This window comes from Astyanax mexicanus, chromosome 10 (assembly GCF_023375975.1).
Source record: "Astyanax mexicanus isolate ESR-SI-001 chromosome 10, AstMex3_surface, whole genome shotgun sequence".
Taxonomy (NCBI): Eukaryota; Metazoa; Chordata; class Actinopteri; order Characiformes; family Acestrorhamphidae; genus Astyanax; species Astyanax mexicanus.
Window position 1 is genome coordinate 5,645,264 of NC_064417.1, and position 25,205 is coordinate 5,670,468.

At 37.4% G+C, this 25,205-nt stretch overlaps 1 protein-coding gene and 1 long non-coding RNA gene across 5 annotated transcripts in view; one reads left to right on the plus strand and one right to left on the minus strand.

Annotated features, from left to right (window-relative positions):
* Window positions 1-25,205, plus strand: part of LOC125804712 (uncharacterized) — a 162,574-nt gene that overhangs the window by 57,979 nt on the left and 79,390 nt on the right. The gene's annotated exons all lie outside the window — the stretch shown is intronic.
* hipk3a (homeodomain interacting protein kinase 3a) overlaps window positions 1-25,205 on the minus strand; it is a 42,726-nt gene that overhangs the window by 8,803 nt on the left and 8,718 nt on the right. For all 4 annotated transcript variants that reach the window (XM_007228324.4, XM_007228323.4, XM_015601588.3 and 1 more), the window contains exon 3: window positions 5,132-5,255. In XM_007228324.4, the coding sequence (XP_007228386.3) occupies window positions 5,132-5,255 (124 nt within the window). The remainder of the gene's footprint in view (window positions 1-5,131; window positions 5,256-25,205) is intronic.

The window sequence follows — 25,205 nt, forward strand, 5'->3', positions numbered from 1 at the left end:
GTAGTGCTTGGTAGGGATGGGCCTTTTCCACTTTTCTCAGACTGTTATAATGTGTTAAAACATTACTGCAATATATGGTAGTACCGGGGGCAGGGATTTGCAAAAACGGCCTGTGTTTACGCTGCTTCAATATCCTCAAACTCTGAATTATTTCTAAACAGAAAAATTATCAAATACAATGTTTAGTTAGTTTACTAAACACTGCAAACATGTTTAAGTCATAGAGTAAGACAGTAAATGTTAAAACATGAGCCTGACAATCTGCCAAAATATGTTTAGCATAGCTAATCAGAAGACTTCACTTGGCTAGCATTAGCATATTGCTAACATTGTGTTCACCACATAACTTTCTGAAGTCTGTCTGTAAAAACATGTATAAACAATTAGAAGACAATGATGTAGCATGTAGACAGACAGAACGCAACAATTAATATATATTTTTTTTCCATGGTGTTGGGTTCAGTAAGCTAACCTGTAGCACAGATACACACAGTACCAGACAGCTCAGTACAGCGGTTTTTGACTAAATAACAATAATAAATAATAAGAGGTGTGCATCTAGGTGTGATCTATTGTTCCTCAGACCCTTTTCTGGCTTTGATTAACACCTAACACAAGTTTGAAATATTTTCATAACATTTTATTATTAAAATGACCTAAATAAGCAGGTTCCCACATGCTATTCACTGCTATTTCTGCACCTCCTACAGTGGTTGCACTGTCTTCTCCACATATTTCCCAACATTGTCGTGCAAGCTCTCATTTGGTGTTTTTTTTAAATCTTAGGAGTGCTGCCATGACATCACTCGTACTACCTCACCGCTCAATCACCTGATGAGCAGTGTGACACCATGCAGTGTTGTTAGATCACGTCAGTGTTTGTGGTTATTCACCAAAACAGGAAAACACAAGTGCAGTCACAAAGACTGTTAAAAACATGATAATGAAACTGGCTCTCATCAGGACCGCCCTAGGAAAGGTAGGCTAAGTGTTTCCTCTGTTGCACAGGATAAGTTTATCAGAGTTACCAGCCTCAGAAAAAGGCTTTATTTTGGTTTGTTAAACACTTTTAAGGTACAATATGAATCCTTATGTGTTTCTTCATAGTCTGGGTGATGTCAGTATTGTTTTACAATATAGGAAAAAATAAATAAAAATATTGATTGAGAAGTTGTGTCCGAATATTTAACTAGTACGGGACATTTAATTAAAAATACCACCACAATCTCATAGAAATATTGCTGCAATACTTCTCAGCAGCCATTTCTCAGGCACACACACACAGCACAGGTTTCCCAGGAAAGTCTCTGCTAGATTGCAATACTTCCTTTGCTTTCACAGTCAACAGGTTTATCACCAATCAAGCATTTATAGGCCCAGCTAGGACAGATTTGCTACTGATGCCATACAATCACATTTTGAACTAAGATTAAGTTTGAGATAAAAGTTATTCCACCAAGTATCATCCTTTCCAAAATAACAGAACAGTGTACATTTAAAGGCACAGAGATAATAGGTATCACATTTCAAAATGTCACAGGGTCACCGTGCAAATCTGCTGCTAGCAAACGCCACGTCACTGTAGAGGAAAAAGCCCCAACTATCAAAGCTCAGCTTCATCGTGAAACAACGGCTAAAATTTGTATACAGCAAAATACTCAGAAAAAAGAATCAGTTCTTCTTAGCCAATAACTAACTGCTCCAGAAGCTCTGTAATAAACAACACTGGAGATGTAGCCAAAATACCCAAAAAACATGTATCCACCCTTTTACCACAAGTGCACCTCCATTTAAAAACTCTGCTGACATGATTTCGCTTTATGAGTCAAAAATGAACTTTCTGTTCATCGTTTGCTGTTCTGTTGCTGACCCCCACTGCCAGGACATACTCCTCTTGAGCACGCAGCTTACAGGGGGGCTCAGCTCTCAGCAGGGTGAAGCTTATCCAAAGCTTTGTTGACTTGCCAAGTCAAGATGCTAGCCGCTCCCAACATGACTACAACAGATGACAACACTTCACACCTGACACAGAGCTAAGAGTAGCAAAAAGTCTTTCCACACAGTTACTGTTGAGCCATAAACGTTAACAATTAAATTACAATCCTGGCACATACTTGCATTATATATTTGCTACATCATTATATATATAAATGTATAAATATAGATATTTTTAGAGTTTTACTAAAATTTAAGACAGTTACCATTTTGGAGATTTACGCAGTATTTTGAAGAATCAAGTCTATTTAAGGCATTTTATTTTATGGCAAGTCTATTTAAGGCATTATTTATTTTGTTTACTTGTTTTATTTTTATATTTAATAATACACTGATTAAAGTGTTCTTGGTCCTACTTATTCTTCTAGGTTTAACATTCAGTTATCATCTGAAAAGTAGTGGCTTGACAAACATCAGTATGTCATGTACACATATTGGGATCTCATAGTGCAAATGCTATTGTTTGGCAGCAAGCAATATACACAATATGTACCATTTCTGATACTGCTGTGGATTTAGGAGTTATTTTCTGTTTTGTTCTGCTTTCAGTTTAGTCAATAATTTAGCATACTATCAGAAAGCTGAAAGCCTTTGGTGTTGTAAAAATCATGTTAAGAGCATTCCTAAAGGTACCAGTTACACCAATTCTCAGACAGCAGTTCAATCATCCTCATACCTCTGTAGATAATCTACAATCACCATCACAACATGTGAGAAAAAATTAATCCAGACTAATACAAAAACGAAATATATTTTGAATGGCTTGTATATTTTATCCTCACAAGACAACATGAAAATGTAATCGTGTTTCTAAACCCTAAACCAACCACTGAAAAGTGGATCAAGAAAATCTAAATGCCTTCACGTCCATAAACCCACACCCTCAGTCTGTTCTAATTTTGAGGGCAAGTTCTAACAGGACCAATTATTTCATCACAGAGTGAGAAAATCATTGACTATGCAAAAGCTACACAGGGATTTACTAAGTTTATATAACACGCAACATGAAGAATCTCAGTGCAGCCAATATGAGAACAAGGGGTGTCTTTGGTAGTTTCTTGAAACCTAGAAAAAAACAGTACAATACAGTACAATTTATCTATAAAATACCTAATAATCCAGAAACAAAGTGTGATTTCATTTTTTCTTTCTACTGGCCCTCAGACGGTAAACAGAACCTGTTCTGTGTGAAAGCAGCTTAAGAAGTGTTAGCAAATGAAGTTGTTAAGAATTTCTAGATGTTTAATCTAAAATTCTTTGTAAGTTTATTTTTCTTAGCCAGCCTCAGCTCAACTATGTGCTCTATTAAAAAAAAGAAAAAAAAAAGAAGAAATGAAAATAAGTTTTTTTGAGAGGCGTCTAATAAATATAATAATAATAAAAAAAGAACAATTTGGCCGCTTATACTGTTCTTCAGCAAGATACAGGCACTGGAGAAAAACAGTTTATATATTTTTTCCGTTTCTGGTCAAATCATAAGCTACATAGGGACATGGCAGCGGCTACTAGCTCAGACCCCGTCACTTCCCAGCAGGCCTGCGTCAGAGGGCCTCTCACAGTGAAAACACAAGCCACTACAAAGCTGTCTGTGGCAGAGAGAAAGAGAGAGTGCGTGCATGAGAGAGAGGAAGAAAGAAAGAGAGAGAGTGAGAGGAGATGCTATTCATTTGTCCTCTCTCTTTATCCCTCTCTCGGCTGCTTGGACGCCCCCTTCTCGTTTTACAAGCGCTGGGGCTCAACACGGCTGTGTTCAACAAGCAATGTTTGTAGCATCATACGCCACTTATAGCGGTGTGATCAGGTTGCCACAACGCTGCACAAACACAGAGAGAGCAGTGAAGTGAGAACCTGCTGATAGTGCAGCCTGAAAAGCGTGTGTGTGTGTGTGTGTGTATATGGAGGGGGGTGAATGTGGCTTTTGGTTATAAATACAATCTGCTGCGTGGAGTGGAATCGGACCCAGGTCTGGCACAGCGACGCAGCCTGAAGCTTTACTGTCAGCAGAGCACGACCCTGTAACGCCACACACAGCCAGATCCGGTGCTGCTAACACAGGCTTTCCCAGAGCCTCCAAACAGGTCACAGTTTCCATAACTAAGAGTGGGCGATTTTTTAGCATTAATGCTATATTTAGTGCTATAATATCATAATTAAATAAACATTTAACCTTAATTACAATTTATGAGCAATTATTTCAAAGAAAGATTGCCAAAATAATTTTTCTTTCATATAAGCTGTTCACTTTGCTCTCCTCCATATTAAGTGCATGTGTCAAAAAGGACAGGCCAGAGTTACGTCCACATACATATATGTTTAAGTATAGATTATGTGAACACATACATTGGAGAAAGTAAACATAATAATAATAAAAAAAAACTTAAAAAGTATTAATAGAATTACTCTAAAAACAGTATTTACAGTTTTACAAAAAAAAGTAATGGATTGAAAAAAGGTATTACGAGATTTTTTTAAAGTACTAACAGAATAAAAAATTAACTAAATGTTAGCCTTGACAAAACAAAGATTAAATGCATATTTGTAAAAAGACTAAGTAGCTTAGTATTAGGTCATATTATATCAAAATTAAATTTAAACATTGGGTCAGAAATTGAACTACTTTTTAAGCAACAGTTAAGCAACATTCATGTTTTCCACCCTAGTAAAGACCCTCTAGTTATCCTCGTTTGAAATTGCTTTTTAAGTAAAGCCTTAATGATTAATCAGAAAATGTCCAGCATTTTTTTTTTTGTTATAGCAACAACAGAGGGTTGCAAACAGCAACACTGCATAGTTACACCCAGTCAACACACACACATATACACACAATGTACACACAATTACCATTTCCTTTGTTACTCAGAGCTTGGGCTGGGGCACTACTGAATAATCATACTCCGGTCCACACCTTGAGCAATGACCTCTCATGTTTTTTGCATTTTAAAGGATTTTTTTAAAGAGCAAGTAAACTGGTTTATTCAGCAGGTTTTCTTGAAAACAAACAACAAAGGACGTCATGTTACCCGAGCAACAGCTCTAACAGGCCAGTTTCGAAGGAAGGCCACTTGGCCTCAGCTCAATACGAGGCCAGCAGTGACTTAATCAGTAAGTGGCCTTTTACCTAGGCTTAGTGAATTACCTGGTCATACTCCAGTGCGCCGGGGTAAAGTGGCCAGCCCAGAAACAGCTCAGCAATGACGCAGCCTAGTGACCACATGTCTATGGCCTCACAGAAAGGCAAGCCCAGGATGATCTCTGGAGCCCTGTAAAGAAAAGGACACACATATGCACAGTAGTTAACAGCGGGGCTAGAATTTGACACAGATCTTACATTTTACAAAACAATCACGGTTGAATAATTGTATTTTTTGAAAGGTTGCAAGAAAGATAACATTTTGATAAAAAAAAGCTTTGTTTGTATGAACTACATAAACAATTTTCACATTCAAAAAATCTTGTTGGTAGCTGATAATGAAATTTTTCATTAAAAATTTTAAAATTGAATATGTGTTTTTACAAAAACGACGCAATAATTGCAATCAGTTATTTTAATGATCAAACTAACAGAATTTAATACTTGACAGTAGCTTTAAAAAAAAATAAAAAGTAGAATTTCATCTTGTTATTTATGTATTTCTCTGGTTTCTGGACTTTAACTCTAAAATTTGAACACTGTGTGAGCAAAGTGTGAGAGGAGCAAGCTCTGCCCTTTTCTTTTTTCCTCTGTAACCCAATATCTGGACCAGTAACTTGATCGGACCCTCCCCTAGAGGCCCCGGCTCAATACTAAGCTGAGCTTAATGGGCTGGTCATAGTGACCCATTCTCCTGTTTCCATGATCAATCAGAAACACAGAAACAACAACCCATGGTATTTTAATTCCAGGAAGACTTTAAAATATGGAATGAGCTCAAATTTATTGGTTATACACGAAATCTGTTTGCGTTTTGACCATTTTGGAGACAAAGAGTGAGTTAAATAGCCATTACTTAAAACAAGCGGGGCAGCAATCACAATCCTAGCACTTTATGAAGAGCAAAGCACTTACAATGTATTGTGGTATCAATTGGTATTGCTGATTTCCCTGCTCTAACAGACTTACTAACCTGGTAATCAACAGGTTAGTTGAATCAGAACGAGAAAAGTACCAAACTGTGCAAGAATCCAGTTCTCCATCATGACAGTTAAAAATAAGTATAGACAAAAAATATGTATGCAAAAAGTAGGTGTGAAATGAAGTTCATGACAGTTTTTCACACCTGGACACAAGCTCAGACTCTCTTCACTCTTCTAGTGGCTTATTCTCTAGCCTTTTCTGTTGAAGTCAATACTGTTGAGTGTCTTCCTGTGCTTACAAACACAGACAAAATATGTTTGCAGCTGAGGCAGGACTTCTGACGTCATGGCAACACATCTGCTGTCATGACAACGGGAGGAAAAATGCCGGCTGCCTAGCGACAAACGATCTTACATGCGATGATGTAGCCACTGAAGGCCATAGCGGGGGTGATGAGAGGCAGTGTGTGACACCGCTCTGTCATTTTAGTGCTTAGTTTGGATCACATTCAACTCAAGGACAAGAAGCAAAACATTAAGTCATGGCGCCAAAGGATTCTGAACATCAGCGTCTCACCACAATAATCAAGAGGTTTTAAGTGTAAACTGCTATTTAAAAGTCCTTACCAAAAGAGGATGCAACACAGATTTATTGATATAGTTAAATGCATTTCAATAGATAGATATTTTAAATTGTCTCCTTAAATTTCTTAAAATCTCCTAAGTGTAGGGGGAGCTCAAGAGCAAAAAATTCCAATTCTCTATAAAGCTGTTCTTAACAACATACAGACTCAACAGCATAAACATGAAATTCAGCAACAACACAAAGTGTGATAATGTAAAGTGCTACCTCAGGGGATGCTCTGGAAATGCCAAACGTTTTACAAGTTGTTAGGTGTTATCTTGTGGGTGAGACAACACTGGCTAGAGCCTTTATGATAAAGTTCAAATTGAAAGTGTAGGGTTTTAACTTTTCTCGCTCCACAGCGTCACATGTGTACTGGAAAAACATTACAGCATGCATAACCACCCAAAGTAAACGCAAATGCAGTTGGTGGTAATGATCATGACTGGCAGTGTCTGGCTACAACTGACCATGTAAACAAACATGCTACTCTGGCAGAAATCACATCCACATTTAACGTAGTAGGTTCCACATAAACATCCCTAGGTCAGTGCAGCATTTTTAAGCATTCACGGGCGTTCCCGTCTAACTACCCCAAACAGTTGCCAAACAAATTTAGAATGGACTTCTTCCAGCAGCCTGCAAGCAGACCCCTGACCCTCGTTCTATTTCTGACCCCAGATCTCCTGAAAGCCTGGTTCACATCAGGAGCTATTCTGCGCCATGATGACAGCAGAGCTTAGCAGCCAACAGCCCCTCGAGTAAGAATGAAGCAGGGACAAAACAGACAGAGGGTCTGACATGCAGATTTGCAGTGCAGCTCTCGGGGATTAAACCAGGGATTAAACCTGCCTAAACTCTACTCCCAGCTCAGATGGCAGAGTACAGAGGACTCAGTCCAACACCAACTGGCACTGCAGGGAGTACAGTGGCTTAAGCTCAAAGCAAATACCAACTGAGACAGCAAGAGAGTGACTTATCCCAGGCCACTTGAAACACACTAAATAGCCATTACTAAACAAAACTGCAGGATGCAATAACTTAACTCAGCAACCAATAATGCTTAACCCAAAAATTCCAACAGAATTCAGAAACTGAAAAAAATATCCAACATGGTTTCAGGATACAGGAATACCAAGCAATGTTTAAAGCACAATTCCCATCTACGTTGGGCAATACAGGAACTTAACCCAACAATTCTTAGTAAAATAGAACGATATACAGAAAGTTAAGTTCAACTGAGAAATACAGGAAATTAACCCAACAACCCTGGAAAATACAGGAAATTAACCCAATAATGCTAAAGCATACAAACACTTAACCAAGCACCCAACAAAACTACAGGACACAGAAAGTTAACTCAAGAACTCCATGAGGAATGGAGAAACTAAATGTTAAACAACACTAAACAATACAGGAACTTAACCCAATGCTCAACAACGCTGCTGGATATAGGAAACTAACCCCACAACCATTGGGAATAGAGGAACTAAACCCCAATAACAATGAAGGAGGAAGGAACTTAACCCAAAAGTCAACAATGACATGGGATACAGGAAATTAATTCAACAAATAAAGGGAACAGATGATCTAAGCACAATACCCAACAACTTAACCCAACAATCCATAGGCATATAGAACCCTATACAGAAACTTACGTCCTACTGTGAACCACAGGAAGTTAACCCAAAGCTCAACAATGTTGAATGATACATGAGCTTAACCTAAGGCTGATAGGTTACTCAAAATCAATTTTATTAATCAAATTACTGCTTTAATGTGAATTTCAAAATGGGATAATCAAGATTGTACACCTTTACATATAAAAGCAGCCTGAAGGAATCTCAGTAGACAGATTTGCTTCTGTCAGAAAGAACTCTTTTTATGTGGCAGCGGAGACTTAACTGAAATACAAGCAGGTTATGTTTGCACCGTGTTCAAACATGACATTGTTATATGTATCTTAAACCCCTGTACTGAAAACCAATAGTTAGCTGATTGCTTGATTTGTCATATTCCATGTTGTGCAACTTTGAGCTCTGGACCAAATGGAACACTACTGAAGGACAAAATCCCAAAACTTTGCTTGTGTTTTTTTTTTTTTTTTTTTAAGGTAGCAACTCATTCTTAAATTTAGCTCAGCCACTTCACACAGTCAGGCTAAAATTGCTCCCTTCAAAGTAGTTTGTGGCGATGCCAAAAATACAAGATCCATTGTGCATTCTAATTGAATTCATCAGAGACTACAGATTGCTATACTTGAATGAAAGCATGCAGACAGGCGCTGGCCATACCCATCTGTTTCTGAGAACCATCATGGAGGGTTTGAGTTTCCAAAGCATACCCCCAAATAGCACAGTCATTTGAGTTACGTGGTAGTCAAAGAGCTAATTTGGGCACTGCCCTAACCACATAGGTCTCTTCCACAGGAAAATGTATGTTATGGTGTTAAACTACTGGAAAAAAGCTGCAAGTAGCATCAAGTTTCGGAGTCATGGTAAGACAATTGTAGAGAAAAGTAGGACAAAAGTGTTTAGAGGGCTAAATTCAAAGGATGGACAGGCATGGAAACAAATTCGGTATAAATGTTAACAGCTAGTCAGGTGGAATATGCAAAAAGCTACTCAGTAAGGGAAGTGACACTGGAGTGAGTGTAATTTATTAGCCGCCGATAGACAACATGCAGAACCACACGAACCCCCCCTCATACATCATTTGCATAAGCCTGCTTTCATATCCATATAGCAGTAGAAGGGAAAACATTATATTCACACTGAAGATCATATAACTGAAACTCAAGACAAAGTCCACAGTAAGGGTTTGCACTTCTACAGAAACTCGGGACATAATTTCCCAGCAATCAAGTAGGAAGTTGTATTTTTTTAAATACATAAAAAAGGGAGAGGAACTGTAAAGAAAAAAAAATCTAACACACAAGACATAGAATAGGTGAAGTGGATTTCCCCTGAACTGTACCTCCAATACAGTGGCCTGCATCAAGATACGTTACATAATCACCTACAAGACACATTATACCAATATCTTGATCATGATTACGTTCATGCCTAAGAGCACAGCAATATTAATAACCGCTTCTCATAAAATAACATTAAAGAGCTACATGTACATGTAACACCATCTGTGCTAAACAAAACACTGTTCGCTATCAGAGTTAAGGGTGTAATAAAATGCTGAAATATCAAACTACAGTAATATACAAAATATTATGTTATATTACTACTTCAATATTAATCATAATATTTATAATGTGCAATACTGTTTAAAAATTCTAAGAAAAACAATTCAGATTTTTTTTAGTCATTTAAAGACTTGTGGCAGACAGTGCTTTAGTCTGTTGTGTTATATTTATGGTTGCACCTAACAATTATATTTTCTTGATTATTGTTCTGAATAGTTGATCATCATAATTGATAAACTAGCTTGTTATATTAAATTCCTATTTATTTCCTTACTGCTAGATACCAGTATAGTACAGCAGTGTTTTCAGATTCCACTGTTCTGACTGGATTAAAGGTCAGCTTTATGCAAATATAAAATCTGTAATAGCTGTGTGCTATATCATATCGTATGCGATAATATCGTCAACATTTCTGAATATTCTGAATATTATACCTTAAAATATCGTGTCATATTACCCACCTTAATTATAAAAAGTATACTACTTTTTTACTGTTTTTAGCAAAAGAAACATTTACACTATTATATATTTACTAGAGTCAGATTATATCGGTCCAGTATCATTTATTTAACTTTAATCCTGGATATATGGAGATATATGGAGTGCATTATTAGTATCATGACATTCTGGATCATTGGCTTCTGTTACAAATCTGACAAAATTATTGTTTTTTTTTTATATCTCAGGGGTGTGTCATACATTGTATGCAATAATAAAATGTAATTTTCATTTTGTTGCAGTAGTGTATTCTTGAAATCATTTTTGAAATCATTTTTGCAAGTGTTTTGTCATATCGCCAAGAATATTGTTATTGCAAAAAATACCATGAAATATCATGATATTATTTTAGGGCCATTTCACCTAAGCTGTAATACAAATTATTAAAGTTCACATTTATAAAATGTATATCATGATATTAATTTAATATAATCTACCTAAACATATTCAAACACAAGAAGCTAGCCTACAGGATTGCAATAAATATTGACCTAAAATCCCAGTATCGTGATACCCATCGTTTCACCAGATCCTTGCCATTACACAGCCGTTATTTGGTTGCTTCACAAAGCAGGTTTCAGGGATGAAGCAAGCAAACCCAGTTTGTTTTTCTAACTGATCTCCACTATGTCTGACCCCTTGTCCTACAATGGCTATTTCCTGAGCGGTAAGACCAGAGGGAGGTAACACCAACTATCTCCCTGCATTAGAAAATGAAACTTTAGAGGCCAGGCTGCCTGTGCCCCCACAGTGACGGCAATCCCCGAACATAACGTAACCTCTCAGAACTTGCAGCTGCGCAAGGGGAAAACCTACAGCACGTCATGCACAAAACCCAGAGCATGCAGCCGGGGATGAGGTTACAGCTGGGCAGGCACTGTCTAGAGGAGTCTGTCAAAATAAATAAATAAATAAGATGCGAGTACAGCTGTGTGTTACAGTTAAGACTACACAATACATCATTGGTTAATAATGATCACAAAAATGGTCAATACTGTGCAATACTAATATTACAGAAGGCATAAATATAAAACTGACAGCTGGCAAACAGGATTTCTGTTTATTGCGTGTTTTAATTATCCTCACTGACCTCGGGTGATGAAGTAGTTCTAGAGGTAGTGATATTTGTATAAAGTCTAGATGTGCACCAAATTTGCAAGTTGACATAATAATCGATATATTAACATCAATGTTTCCTCTAAATAGATTTTGCACTGTTTTTCCACCGAGAGAGAGAGAGAGAGAGAGAGAGAGAGAAAACCATTCGAAATGTCATGCAAAGTACGATTAGATTCTCTGCCCAGTTACACATCCATTTAAAAAATAATTGCAGAATTAAAATGATCTAACAAGTAATGGTATTAATATGTAAGACTGTAGTACATTTTTTATTAGTTAATTTTTTATTAGGCCAAAAAATGTTTTTAACATAAAATCTGCCCCTCATTAAATAAGTAAAGACAAAAGAGAATAGTCTTTAATAATATTCTATGCTTTTTGTATTAAGCACTAATAAAATCTAAATTGCACAGGACACTGCACCCTGCAGTATGACTACTGCATATGTGCACATTGTAATGGCGATTGTGAAACGATATATTGCGCAGCTCTGGTCGAAAACTGCATTCAAAGTGAATCCCCAGTCTGTCATTTTAAGTAAGCTGGAGCACATTAAAGCCAGCACACAAGACCAACTTTGACCTGCAAGACTTAATATTACTTAAATAAATAAATGACAAATAACATAAATAACAATAAATAACAATAAAAAAAAATCATGCACATTTATGTATGTATTTATAAGATACTCAATACTGGACTATAATAAAAATATTTTAAAACAAACATCTGCATTTTAAGCAATACAACTACATTTGAATAAAACTATTTACGTTGTATTTTAGTATGTAGCAAAGTGTTCAATAATCATGTATCATGAGTTCACCCATGTGTTTGCAAAACATTGCAAGCAGGCATATCGCAATGCCACTATGTAGCAACAATAACGCAATGAGCTGTTCTTTACATGTTGTACAGAGCTATTTCACAGTAGTTACTAAAAATAATACGGGGACAAAACTAGAGGTGTAACAATGCATCCAAACATCACCATGTGTTCTTAATAACCTCTACTGCAGCTGCATTTTTAACACCAGTGTTTGCAAGCAACCAGAACCAAACAACCTGCTCCAGCAGGGTCAAGTCATGAGTCACATTCCTCCCACCTCTCAGCTTTAGTTTAAGTTATTAGTTTCAGCTAATCATCCAAAAATTGGAAAGGGCCACCCAATATTTTTCTTTATTCTGAGTTCAAAATATCAAAAATAAGATTCAAAAGATTTATTGGCTACGCATCAGTATCTGCTAAACTTCGGCCAAAATATGCTATCAGACTTGCTATCAATATTTTTCAAAATTTAGCTGATTCTGCAAGCCGGTCAGCTCATATTTGGAAGTTTTATAGGTTTATAGAATCTCAGTGAGAGGCTCTTTGTAGGGACTCCTAGTCAGATAGATCTTCTGGGCACATGGCTTCAGACACTTATGTAAGAAATGGGCATTTTAGGGAGGAAATAGAAAAACTTTTAACCTCACTAACTGGATTGCCCTTTTAAGAGTGCATATTTCAGCCCACAAAGTAAGTAGATATTAGTACAGCAACACAGCAGAGCTTACACTGCTATCTACCCAAAACAGAAAACAGGGCAGATCAAAAGTACATCAACATTCTGAAAGCTAAAGAAATCATACTCATAATAATGGAGTTTTAGCGCAAGATTATTAGGCCATATTTTGGTTGTGTGTACACACTCCCCAGTGCAGTTCTGTGTGTGAATTCACAGCTCTCAGGGGAATATATACAAATATATACAAAGTACATTATAAAAACCTTGCACAACTATGTGTTACCAAGTTTGCTTGGCAAGGAAAATGTGGCGTCTAGCCCCACCCTTGAATCGGTCTCAGTGATTGGCCTATCGAGCTGAAAGACGATTGGCAATCAAAATTGATCTCTCTCTACTCATTAATACTATTGAGTCCAGTTCAATGAATCAGGAAAAATGGGTGTAATGGGTGAATCATTACACCCCTACCCCATATAGAACTCAATTCCAATACTGACAAACTGTAGACATGAGACTGTTCCACACATCCCTCATCCACAAACAAGAGCGCCAGCCTCAAACTCCAGGATTTCCACTTCTCCCGCTGCGCACGGAGCAGGAGAGGACATTCAGTACTAGAGAACAGAATGCAGCTTTCTGGCAGGAGCTCAAATTCACACAGAGCTCCAAGTTTGAGCATGCAGTTAGAGCTAATGATCCACACGTGCCTGCCAAGGGAGCATGCGTACATGTGTGTCTGGGTGTGGAGGGGCAGCCAGTGTTAAGGCCTTTCATTAACACAGCAACAGAGACAAGAGTAAGCAAGAGAGAGAGAGAGAGGGAAAGAGAGAGGGGCCGAACTGACACGGGTCACTGGGTTTTCCCTCCAGGCTCTGCCTGTACACCACTATCCAGTCACTGTGCTCTCTGTAAACAAATCCCACCCAAACACAGCTTATCTAATCTCTTACAGCAGAGAGCAGTTATTCAGACTTCCCTTCCACAACCCAGCAGAAACTTTTCCACGTCCACGGCCCCTGCTCCACAGTGGAAAATTTCAGCAACCTTTAGTTCAAAAACTACTCATGAAGCTCGCTAAGGCCTGGAGCTCCTGGTGGTGAAAATGAAGAAAATCGTGGGGTTTGGCATTGATTTTCCAAACGGTGCAACAACATTATCCACAGCGAAGTTACATTTTAATGAACAAGGCTATAAATCTTTAACCTCAACTATTTTATTTGTTTATGAGTTGTTAAGATTTGTTATGAAACCTTTGGAACTACTCAATTAAACATTTCCTGATGCTTCAGACATGGGGTCGCTCCAGTGCAAAACTAAAGCGTATTAAATTCAAGAAGAAACTTTGGTCTGATGAGAACAAAACTGAGAATTTGGATCTTCATATAAATACTCATACTGCTATACAGCAAACACTGCACATCACAACAAACTTCTATGTCCACTGTGAAGCATGGGGGTGGGAGCATCAATTTGACTTTTTAAGAATAGTGATAGGTGTCTTTGGAGCTTTCTTCACTAGCCTCCTTCTTGCACGCTCACTCAGTTTGTGAAGACAGCCTCGACAGATTACACTGGCCTTATTTCTTTTAAATAATGGATTTAACTAAGGTGCATGGAGTGTTCTTTCATGTTCATGATGTATTCATGGTGTATTTGTAGCCAGAAATACTGATTAACACGTGACTGGACCTTAAGATACATTTACCGATTTCGTGTTTCATTTTCATTTTATGTGAGATTACTAGCATCAACTGTCTTAAACAACGTTAAATAAAACTTTGCATATTTTCACAATTACATATTTAAAATGAAGTACATTTGTAGAAATCTTGCAAATGTCCAAATTATTGCAATTATATTTAGTGATCACCTTCTTAACAGCGATAAAATTGAACATTCAATGGCCATTATCATCAAACCAGTCCAGAATATCACATTACACCAAAAACGTGAAGTTTAATAAAGAAATACACAAATGAGATGGTGTCGGTTAACATACACATCAAATCAGGGAGCACTTTAACTATAACAGGATGTCCCTACTGACAGTATCGAATATGAGAAGCTCTTTTCCTTATTATTACAAACATAATCAGTTTTCCACCCAGAAAATACAGCACATTTTTATTAAATTCCTCTGTAATCAACTATAATCAGTAAAATGTTCCAAAATCAGCACAGTTCAACCCCTGCCTTCAGATTCATTTCTACAAGGCTGTTAATTAACCATATGATATGATTTAAACTGAAAGTAGAGGAAGCACAGCTTCACAGTAACACAAACACCAGACGCGATGCTTTCTGAGCTACGGTGTGAAATTAAAACCAAACACAGCCGATTCCAGCGGATCAGGGGCTCTAAATAACTGAGAGGCAGCTCCTTTTTCATTTACGGTAACAGGAAATTCGACTCTTCAGGGTAAGCCTTAAGATCACGGTTTCACTGGTGGGGTCGACCAACTCCTGTAACTGGCTAAGCAGTTTCAATGCACACAAAGCTGTGGTAACATGCTCCAAGGTAGGCCTGAGCCAATCTTGCTAAGGGATCCACTATTAAATACCTCCTAGGGTCTGAACTTGTCATGATAATTACGTTATTGACTTATCTTTAATATATGGATATTGCCTTAGTCACTTTTGCTGACCTCAACATTGCCTATTGTGTTAACTTGCACGTATAGTTACATGTGAACATAAGCAATATTCTTGACAATACTGCAATGAATGACCAATGCATCAGTAACAGCAACGACAAAGACGGAGCAGACTGGGTCAGGTAAAGACATGCTACTTTGGCTAATAGGTGTGTGTATGTGTTTTATTTTTTAAGAACTGCATTTAAATTATGCAGCAAACTTTTAACAAGCACTACAAATGATCATACATATCCCAAACAATTATCAATTAAAAGTACAATGCTTTTTAAAATAGTGAAACTGCATTACTACTTTAAGATACATTATATTATCCAACTCTTAGTGTCTCAAAATGGTGCTTTCATTTTTTGCATTTCTTTTTTGGACAATATATCTCCCCAAAAAATAGTTATTGTGACGGGCACAATGAACCTTCTCAAAACTTAATGCAAGCTGTTAAAAGATAAAAAAATTGCAGTAAAAGGTGAAATATGACTGTTTTACAGAAACAGAACCCAAACCAAATGAGCAGGAAAGTATTTTAAAATCCACAAAATATACAACACCAGAAGACCACATCAGGTTTTACATTTCAGCCAAGAACAGAACGCTAAGACTTTTTAAATTAGATTATGCAAGGAAAATGTTCACCACAAGTCAAAGGGCTTAAGAAACACCAATACCAGTCTACTTTAAAATATATAAATAAATACTTTTAATAGTATTTTATGTTGGCAAATGGACCAGAAGTTACAACCCTCATGGAACTTTTTCAGAAATGTTTAATTTATGATTAATTTGGTGCACAGCCATAATTTAAAATAACAATTGAATATTTATTTATGTAATGTGAATGGGTTTAATTTATTTGGCTGCTCTCCATATAAGCCTAAGTGTGGGGGGGAAAGTATACAGTTGGGCCTCTTTTCAGAGCTGGGCCTGAAGAGCGGGCAGCATACCACTCCATCCAGATTGCTCCAGCACGGCGCTGTTCTAGAAGCTGCATGTACAATGCAAACACACGGGTCAGAACGCAGCACTTTGTGGAAACCTGGTGGCCAGACTTTTTCCAGAACTCAGCCCGGGGTTTTGTGCAGTACATGTGTTTGTACAGTACAAACTTCCAGGCATTTCAGATGTAAGCTAGCCTGTACAGGGGGTCATGCCCAAACACATTATGAAGCATTATTATTATATGACTGCAATAGTGGAGGTATACGCTATATTTTCAATGAATTGTCAGCAAACAATTTCAAGCTCTGCAGAAATCCTTCACATTTACATAACCATCAAAGCAGTACCCAGCATACAGACACAAGCTTTCACAAAACTGTGTCTTTCAAGCTCTATATGTGGAATTTTGATTGTGGACAAATGTGGACAGTCTCATCTTATTGGTGCTGCATCAGTCTTAGAAGAAAAAAATAATGTTTGAGTGAGTGTAAGAAAACACATACACCCAAATCATATGATATATAATATTGTATTGATTTTTAAAAACACAGTATTTATTTTTAACCGGTAGCTGTAACCTGTGTTCAGATCCCACTTTTGGTGTCCTTTTGGTAGAATAATCTAAACTTAAATAATCTAACCTAAATCTAAATAATCTAATTATTATTAAATTATCTAATTATTTAGTGTTTTAATGAAACAATCAAATCCTGTAGTTGTGAAAGCAGTGGCAAAAAATATGAAAAGTTAAAAACCATTCTGCCAAATAGTTAATTTGGTTCGGTTTTGGACAAAAATATCATTAAAAAAAAGAACATTTGATTAATCAAAAAAAGAATGCAACACACTGAATTGCAGCGACAAGATATTTGGAAAAACTGCCACTGAAAGGGAAAGATGTTTGTTATATGATGCAATATGAAAAAAATGGTATTTTTACCAAATTCCACCAGAAACACTGAAAACATGATATGCTGAGAATTCACTTCATGTAAATATCACTTCACATGCTCATGGCTTAATGGCTGCAAGAGCACAGCATTTTAGAAAGAAAAAAAAACTGTGGTAAAAACAAAGGATCGGAAACTAACACTTCTAACAGAGGACAATTGATCAATTAAAAGCATGCATTTATATTTATATACACTTCTAATAAATCTAATACACAACTATACTGTTCACTGTTTAGTGATGTCTTCATTAAACAACTGAGAAGCTCTCAAGCAAGGAAACAAGTTGGGCCTTTCCAATTATCAAAATGTCAAAAGCCAACCTTTACACTGTAAGTGCACATTGTAATGCATGCTGAGCCAACCGCAAGCAGGTGATACAATGAAACGTAGGAGAAAAAAAGGCTGCTTTCACAGACTCAACCCCAGGAAACAGATGCGAAGAGCCCAGTCTAGAAGAACCCGCTCACCTGTAACACTACCTTGCCCCAATTCAAACACCACAGTAGCTACAGCAAGCTCAAGGTGATTGACTTTCTGTTTAACAAAGCTGACGCCGAGAACTCCGAAAGACCAGAACTTGCTAAACGAAAGATAAACAACGATTTTGTTCAAACTCGAGGCAGAAGCTTGGAGCTTGTTTTACAAAGCAGTCCAAATATGATGATGAAGTCTGCTCTACACTCTGGGAGTGCTAAATTCAACAAAGGCTGAGCGGCCCACTAACTCTGCAAGCTGTTTGTTCTGCTAGGCAGCTTCAGCTCAGATTAGGGCTAATAGGCCGACTGCCTATCATGCCATCTAGGTCCTTCATCAGAGCAGGAATCCAACCAATTAGGTCTGCCCGGTCTGGAGAGAGTGACAGCTGTCTGCTGTTTAAACGGTGGTCCAGGGGCTAAACAGAAACCCCCGTGAAAAATAAATAACTGTCAAAACAGCATGTGAGAGCGACGGAGGAGCCTGAACTTCTGTAGCTTCCCATATTAAAGAAAAAGCTATAACAGTATATTGATATGGTCTCTGAGCCACAGTGGACCCACTGCTGAATGCTGAATTCTGAGCCTGCATAGAAGTCAAGAACTGGGGGGGGTGGTCTCCATTCCAGTGGTCATGAATTCAATTATGAAGACTGGAAACAAAGCCATTTCATGCCACAGAAGGAAAAGACCTGAACGGAAACGGCTGCACAAAAACATTGTTGTAGATAACTACTGAGGCCTCTGAATAGTTCAGTTGGAATGGACGATGGGAACAGAAATATCTGGATAATGTTATGTCATATCTACCGAACAAAACAATAATATAAAATAGGATATAACTTAAATTAACATAAGCATTTGGGTAAATATGTTTAATATCACCATTACCTAATACTTATCCAATCATTTAAAAAAAACAGCTGCATTAGACACTCCAATCATAATACTACAAAAATACATATTGTGAACACTTTACTGTGCTGATAACATTATACTGTGTTGATACTGTGTATAACATTGTGAAATACAAAAATGCACTGGTTCTGCCAGGTTTTAAAAAGTACAAGGATACCTTTTCAACACTTGCCACACTACATACAGATGAACAGAGTTAAATATAATCTATGAAATAAAGCACATAGTTGGCCAGTGTTCAAGCCTTTATGATATCCACACAAAAAACTCGAAAAGCTTATTATTCATCCTAAAATTCAAAGAGAAACATAAATGTCATATTGCCTACTTTAATGCCAGCAGCAGCATTTTTATACTTTAATCACGCTTTACATGAAATTCAGCACTTGACATCACTTTTCAGGCTTGATGCAAATTTACTCAGTTTATTACCTCTTTACAAACTGTTTTCAAGGTAAAAGGCAATGATAGTATCGTTAGCAGAAGTAACTTAGCCTTAGCATTAGTCTGTTTACCCCAAAACTGGCTGCTGACTGGGTGTAAATTTTAAGGTCACATGTAATCTACTGTGGCTTTCCTCATTTGCCCCCAGCATTATGAATTACAGCTGATGCTCCCAACAGGCTTACAATGTTAGCGATAGAGGCATAGTGCTACTTTGAGCTTGTTAATGGTGTAAAAATAGTCATTTTTTGCATGGGCAACTGTATTACTCTGAGAAAAAATTTGCAACTGTACAACTCTGGCTTTCATTGTGCAAATGTAAACTCCAGAACAAAAATAATAGCATATTGTTGGTGTCACACAAAACCCTACACTCAAAGCAATTTCACAGTATGGAAGTTTGGTACATTTCAACTGGTCCATTCACGATAAAACTTGAACACAATATGAAAAAAAATAAGTGCCAAATTTAAATTATATCCATGTGTTACATCTGTATCTCAGAACAGCATCTGCAGCACAGTGAGATGTACTTTAGCACCAGTATACCATTACTCTTAATAAGCAATGACAGCGACAACCTCTATTTTTTGTACTACATTTTGTCATGTGGCCACTTGTAGCTCATGTCTGTGGTAAACCACACAAACAGCTTTTAGAAACGAGCCACTACAGTCAGTCAGCACTGAAACGACTTTGACAGCTGTGTTCAGAATGATGTGCGATATTCAGCACTTCATAATGTCAGCTAAACATACTGCAAACAAACAACCGCCCCTGTTCATATGCAGCGAGGCAGGGACAATGTCCAACGCTATTGACACCAGGTTTGCGGTTTGCTGTCGGACATGCAGTTCTGAGTCCTAGCATGGGAATAATTACTGACTCCATGGCAGCAGGTTGTTTCTTGTGCCTATGACACCAGCATTCAGCCTTGCTTTACATTTTTTTAAAACAGGCTCTGCAAGAAACTTCCTGACAACCTCTAACAAACGTTTTGCAGTGGAGTGAGGCATGTAAAGACTTTGAACCCTTCCATATCAGGCATCAACAGCTGCTGTAGGGACATGGAAAAGTGCTTTATGACCCACAGGGGAAAAAAGATGGAAAAAAAAAGAAAGAAAGAAAAACAGGGCTGTTGCATAATGCATCCAAAGAATCATTATCCTAAAGAGAGAACAACATTAGGTGCTGGTGACTAAACCTATTATTTGAGCTTGCTAGCTTGTCAATCCAAATACGCTGGATTGTGGAAAGAACCCAAATCCCTGTTCTATGTTTAAAACAGGAAACAACTTCTGCAACAGCAACAAAAAAAACACCAAACTCCCAGCCTAACATCTAAAATACGCCCAGCACAGGCCTCTAACCCGATCTCACAGCAAACAAATCACCAGAACCAGGAGCCTGCAGCAAAATCTGATACCAAAAATCACTCCTAAGTCCTCCGATTTTGGAAAAAGTCTAGGGCCGGATGTTCCCAGGCTGCCTAATTCTAAGGCTTGCATGCATGACTCAGAACACACACTGCTGGTTATGTGGAGAGCAGTAACAGCACACTTGATCCATTCAGACCTGAGCTCGGTCACTCGCTGGCCTGGTAAATGTGAGTGGCTTGTTATGCAACAGACCGATGAATATTAGCTTTCTTGGTGTTTCAGCTTTTCGGACAGTCTGATATAATTAGACCTGTGGCTGAAAAGCTGTGCATTTCACAACCTAGCAGAGCAGTCAGCTGAGGTAGAGAGAAAGACAAAGCTGGACTGGACTTAGACAAGCCTAAAAGACTTGACTTTAATACAAAGTACTTTAATACAGTGTGTCCATTGTTTATAGAGAACATTAAGAAAAACTCACTTTTTCAAGACCTATGGACATACATATTGAACTCTAGAGTGGCTACTGTGACACATCTTTACAGATTGGACTGTATTCAAACTTCAACCAAACACCAAAACTTCAGAGACAATGCTTAGACGTTCAAGTGCAGCAGCACAGCCAGTAATTACTACGTAACTACTGTAACGTAAAGTGAATTAAAGACACTTAGAAGAGATAAATGGGATATCACTGATACAGTGTTAAATTTCGATACACTACTGAAACTGATCCTCTTATCAGTTGATGGTTTGAATACAGTATGAATACTAATCATGTCCACTTCTTGTTACAAGTGTAACTGTATTCTCATTGGGTCAATCGAAGCAAACTGATCCGAGATCAGCGCCGACTGAAGGACAGCGAGACGGATTTGCCAGCTCACTCCCTTCCTTGCCATCTGAGAACAGATGAAGGCCAAGTGGCTCATCTGATGCGTCTGAAGAGCCTCATTAGACTGATGGGTATTCCTTCACCAAAGCCATGACCTCAGACTCTAGAATGAGGTTTAAACTAACTCTAGCAGGCAGATCTCAACCTGGGACATTTGAGCTGGAGTTTGCAAGTAAAGCAAGATCAACCCTCCAATTTTCAGTTTTTAATTCTACGCAAATATTTCATTAAGAATTACCAGAGATTACAGTGAAAGTAAGATTTTACAAACATGCTCAGGTTTGTTTTTCTTGTATTTGGTGTTTGGTGGTTTTAGCTAAAGCACCTAATAACCCTTTGACCTGAAACTGAAGCAGTAACCTTACTTTACGTGGAAATCTCATCTACACACGTTAACCTGAGAAACACAGCAAATAATGCATGAGCCACACTGGTTTATTTCGTAGGAGCACTGGCTGGAACAAGACATATTCAGGTCTGACACAGTTAAAGTACTCTCAGGTCAAGATTCAATCTGATTTTTGATATTTGTGTGTTTAGCATTTGTTTGTAGCATGAAATTGCAACACCAGCAAATTACATTTTCCAACAATTACATTTTAAATGTGCAAACTAGAAATGCCCCAGAATGAACCATTTCAGAACCAAACAAATCTATTGTGTAAAGGCTAAATACTGAACATGTTTATTCTACAGGTTTTCATCAATTTTACATCTTTTTTTGCCATTACACAATTCAGCCTAAATTATTTTTTGTCAAGTTTCTGAAAGAATAAAACTTACAAATATTTATTGAATACTTTTCATATCCAAGTAGACATACTAACAATACATTTATCTCAGCATTGCTACTCAGTTGGTCATTTCAATAAAAAACAAAATATATGAGACTATGTTACCTAGTGATTGGGTCTTTTTACTTCAATGACCAAACTATATGGATCAGGAACCAGGTCCATTACATCTCATTCTTGGTTATATAAGCATGTGCATATACCAATGATTCAGATTTTTTGTAGCACGAACAACACTGTCCCAATTTGCCTCAGTCTACCTCTTATCCCATATCCAGTATATCCCAGGCCCTATTCTCTTTGTTTTTTTGTTTTTTGTTTTTTTTTGGAAGAGACTCTCTTGACTACTGCTAAAAACATTCACTTTGACTTCATCAATGTGGCCGTCAACACATATGTACTTATTAATGCAGTTAAATGGTCTAAAATTACAAGCTGCAGCCTGGTCAGAACTGAAAGAATGACCTCATGTCATCGCCATGGCAATGTAAACAACTGGTATATGTAAACAACGCAAACAGTAGCGTTACCAGTGTTGTAAAAGTGACTGTTACTACGTTAACTTAAACACAAGTACAAAAGAAACCTATAAAGAAATTAGTTTGGAAAGTCTCCAGAGAAAAGACCAGGCTTGTTTTTTTTCCAGGTAGTTCATAGTAAAATCATAGTAAACTCTCTCGGTAACAGACAGCAATCATAAATATTTGTGGTTTAAAAAAAAAAAAAAAAAAAAGGGAAAAGAAACACACAGCCCAGGGCTCATTGAGTTTTGAGAAGGGTTGTGGTCCAGTTTGGTAATAAGTACTGTTTCCGAGAAGGGAGAGCACCCATCACCAGCCAACCAAGACTGAAACTGAGTAACACTGCCGTGAAATTTAGAGGCCCTGTCATTTGATGTTGGGTGTGTGCCATGCCATTAACCCCTCCCATCTCATGCCCCCTTTACTCTGGCAGGCTCCCCTGAGAGGCCTAGTTTTGATCAGTGACACTGGTTTCCATGGAAGAGAGTAAATGGGAGTTGCTGAGAATAGACAGATACAGAGGCTCTTGAGTAAGAGTTAAAATTTTATGCACTAATATGAATTGTCTTGATTCTGTAAAGAAAATTATATCAATATAACAATATAATTTTCAAAGACAAATGTGGACAAACAAATATATGCAATATATATGCGACACCTGCAATTAACAACGGCTTTTATCAAGCAAGAATCTGCATACAATGTTGCACAGTGCTTTTAAACACTCAGCAACAAATGGTTTCATGGTTTCAATATGCAGTAAAATGAGCTGTCCCAAAAGATCTCTGGGATTGCTTTGGATTGAAAATGTTTGCATTTTGTAAGAATATCACATCACACATTTTTGCATTTTACATAAACACTGTCCACTCTCACAGTGAAGACTAATTTTACATAAAACAATTCAGCCAACTCACTGAATCACTAAATAATTTAAGATTTTCACGAAGTTTAACGAGTAGAAGGTGTGGAAACGCCAAGCTGTTTGATATACTACCTCTGAGGCAATCATCAGGTTCACTTCCTGGAGGCATCGTTACGTGCTTGCTGCAACGCAGTACAGCATGCTTGTCATGACATGGTGGCTGTGAATGAACAGACTTTGCCTAAATATAGGCAAGCCAGATGTGTGTGACAAACCCACTGGGTGACTCTCTGCAGAACGCAGAAAAGGAAACTCATTTAGAAAAAGGAACAGTGGGAATGGATTATACGAGGCCTATGAGACAATATACGCATGTTACACTTAGATTATGATATTTTATTTATAGATCATAGTTTTAACTAAAGAAATAGCTTTAAGAATAAAGCAGTGCACAAATGCAAGCGCTTAACATCATTTTATGTGTACTTTCTTACAGACCAAGTGTACAAGGGGTTAGGCAATATTAATGGTTTAATTTAAATATACATATGTTTAGCCTGAAATTATGAACTTTTACAATGCTATAAAGTGTCATATTTTACATTTAGACCTGCAAGTTATTTGTACTTTTGATTATGCTGGTCCGCAACATCAGCTGTTTTGTGTGGCTACTGGTGTTCACTCACTCAGCTGAGTTTGAATACTCACTGTATGGGCTAAATAACGTACTCATGAGAGGGGAATCTAGTTAGACATTAAAAAAGGTTTTATTTGCTTCCTCAATGAGATGCATTAGTTATGTAATTGTCTTTAATGAGTGAGAGTCTGCAGTTGGGCACAAGCACATAACAAAATAACAGAATAACAGCATCATAAGTGCGGTGTCTTTATTGCCCAATGTTAAAAGTATTTTTCAGCACTGCTGTGGCTATGATTATGTAAGGGTGTAATATCTGTAGGTTGTTATGCTGACATTTAAAATTTATGTTTAATTTATTAACCATGTACAAGTGCATAATACTTTATAATACATTTGGCAGAGATTCCCTTAGCTATGTATTGTACCAGTATTTAAACTAATTAAATTATCTAAAAAACAAAAAAATCTAAATAATTGTTTAAATAACTGAATACAAACATCTTAATAATAATCATTAGGTGCAGCTATACAGTGTGTGCATGTCAGTCCACGTGGCACAAACAGCCAAGATAAGCACTAGTTTTTGGACGTGGCAGACACAGTTAGCAATCTTCAAACACAAGCTAAGTATACCTCTCCATTATGCTAATTAAAATATAGCTGCAAAACCTTGCAAATGTGTCACCATGAGTCATCCTCACGTTGAAGGTGCAACCTGGGTTCACACACTGCCTCTGCA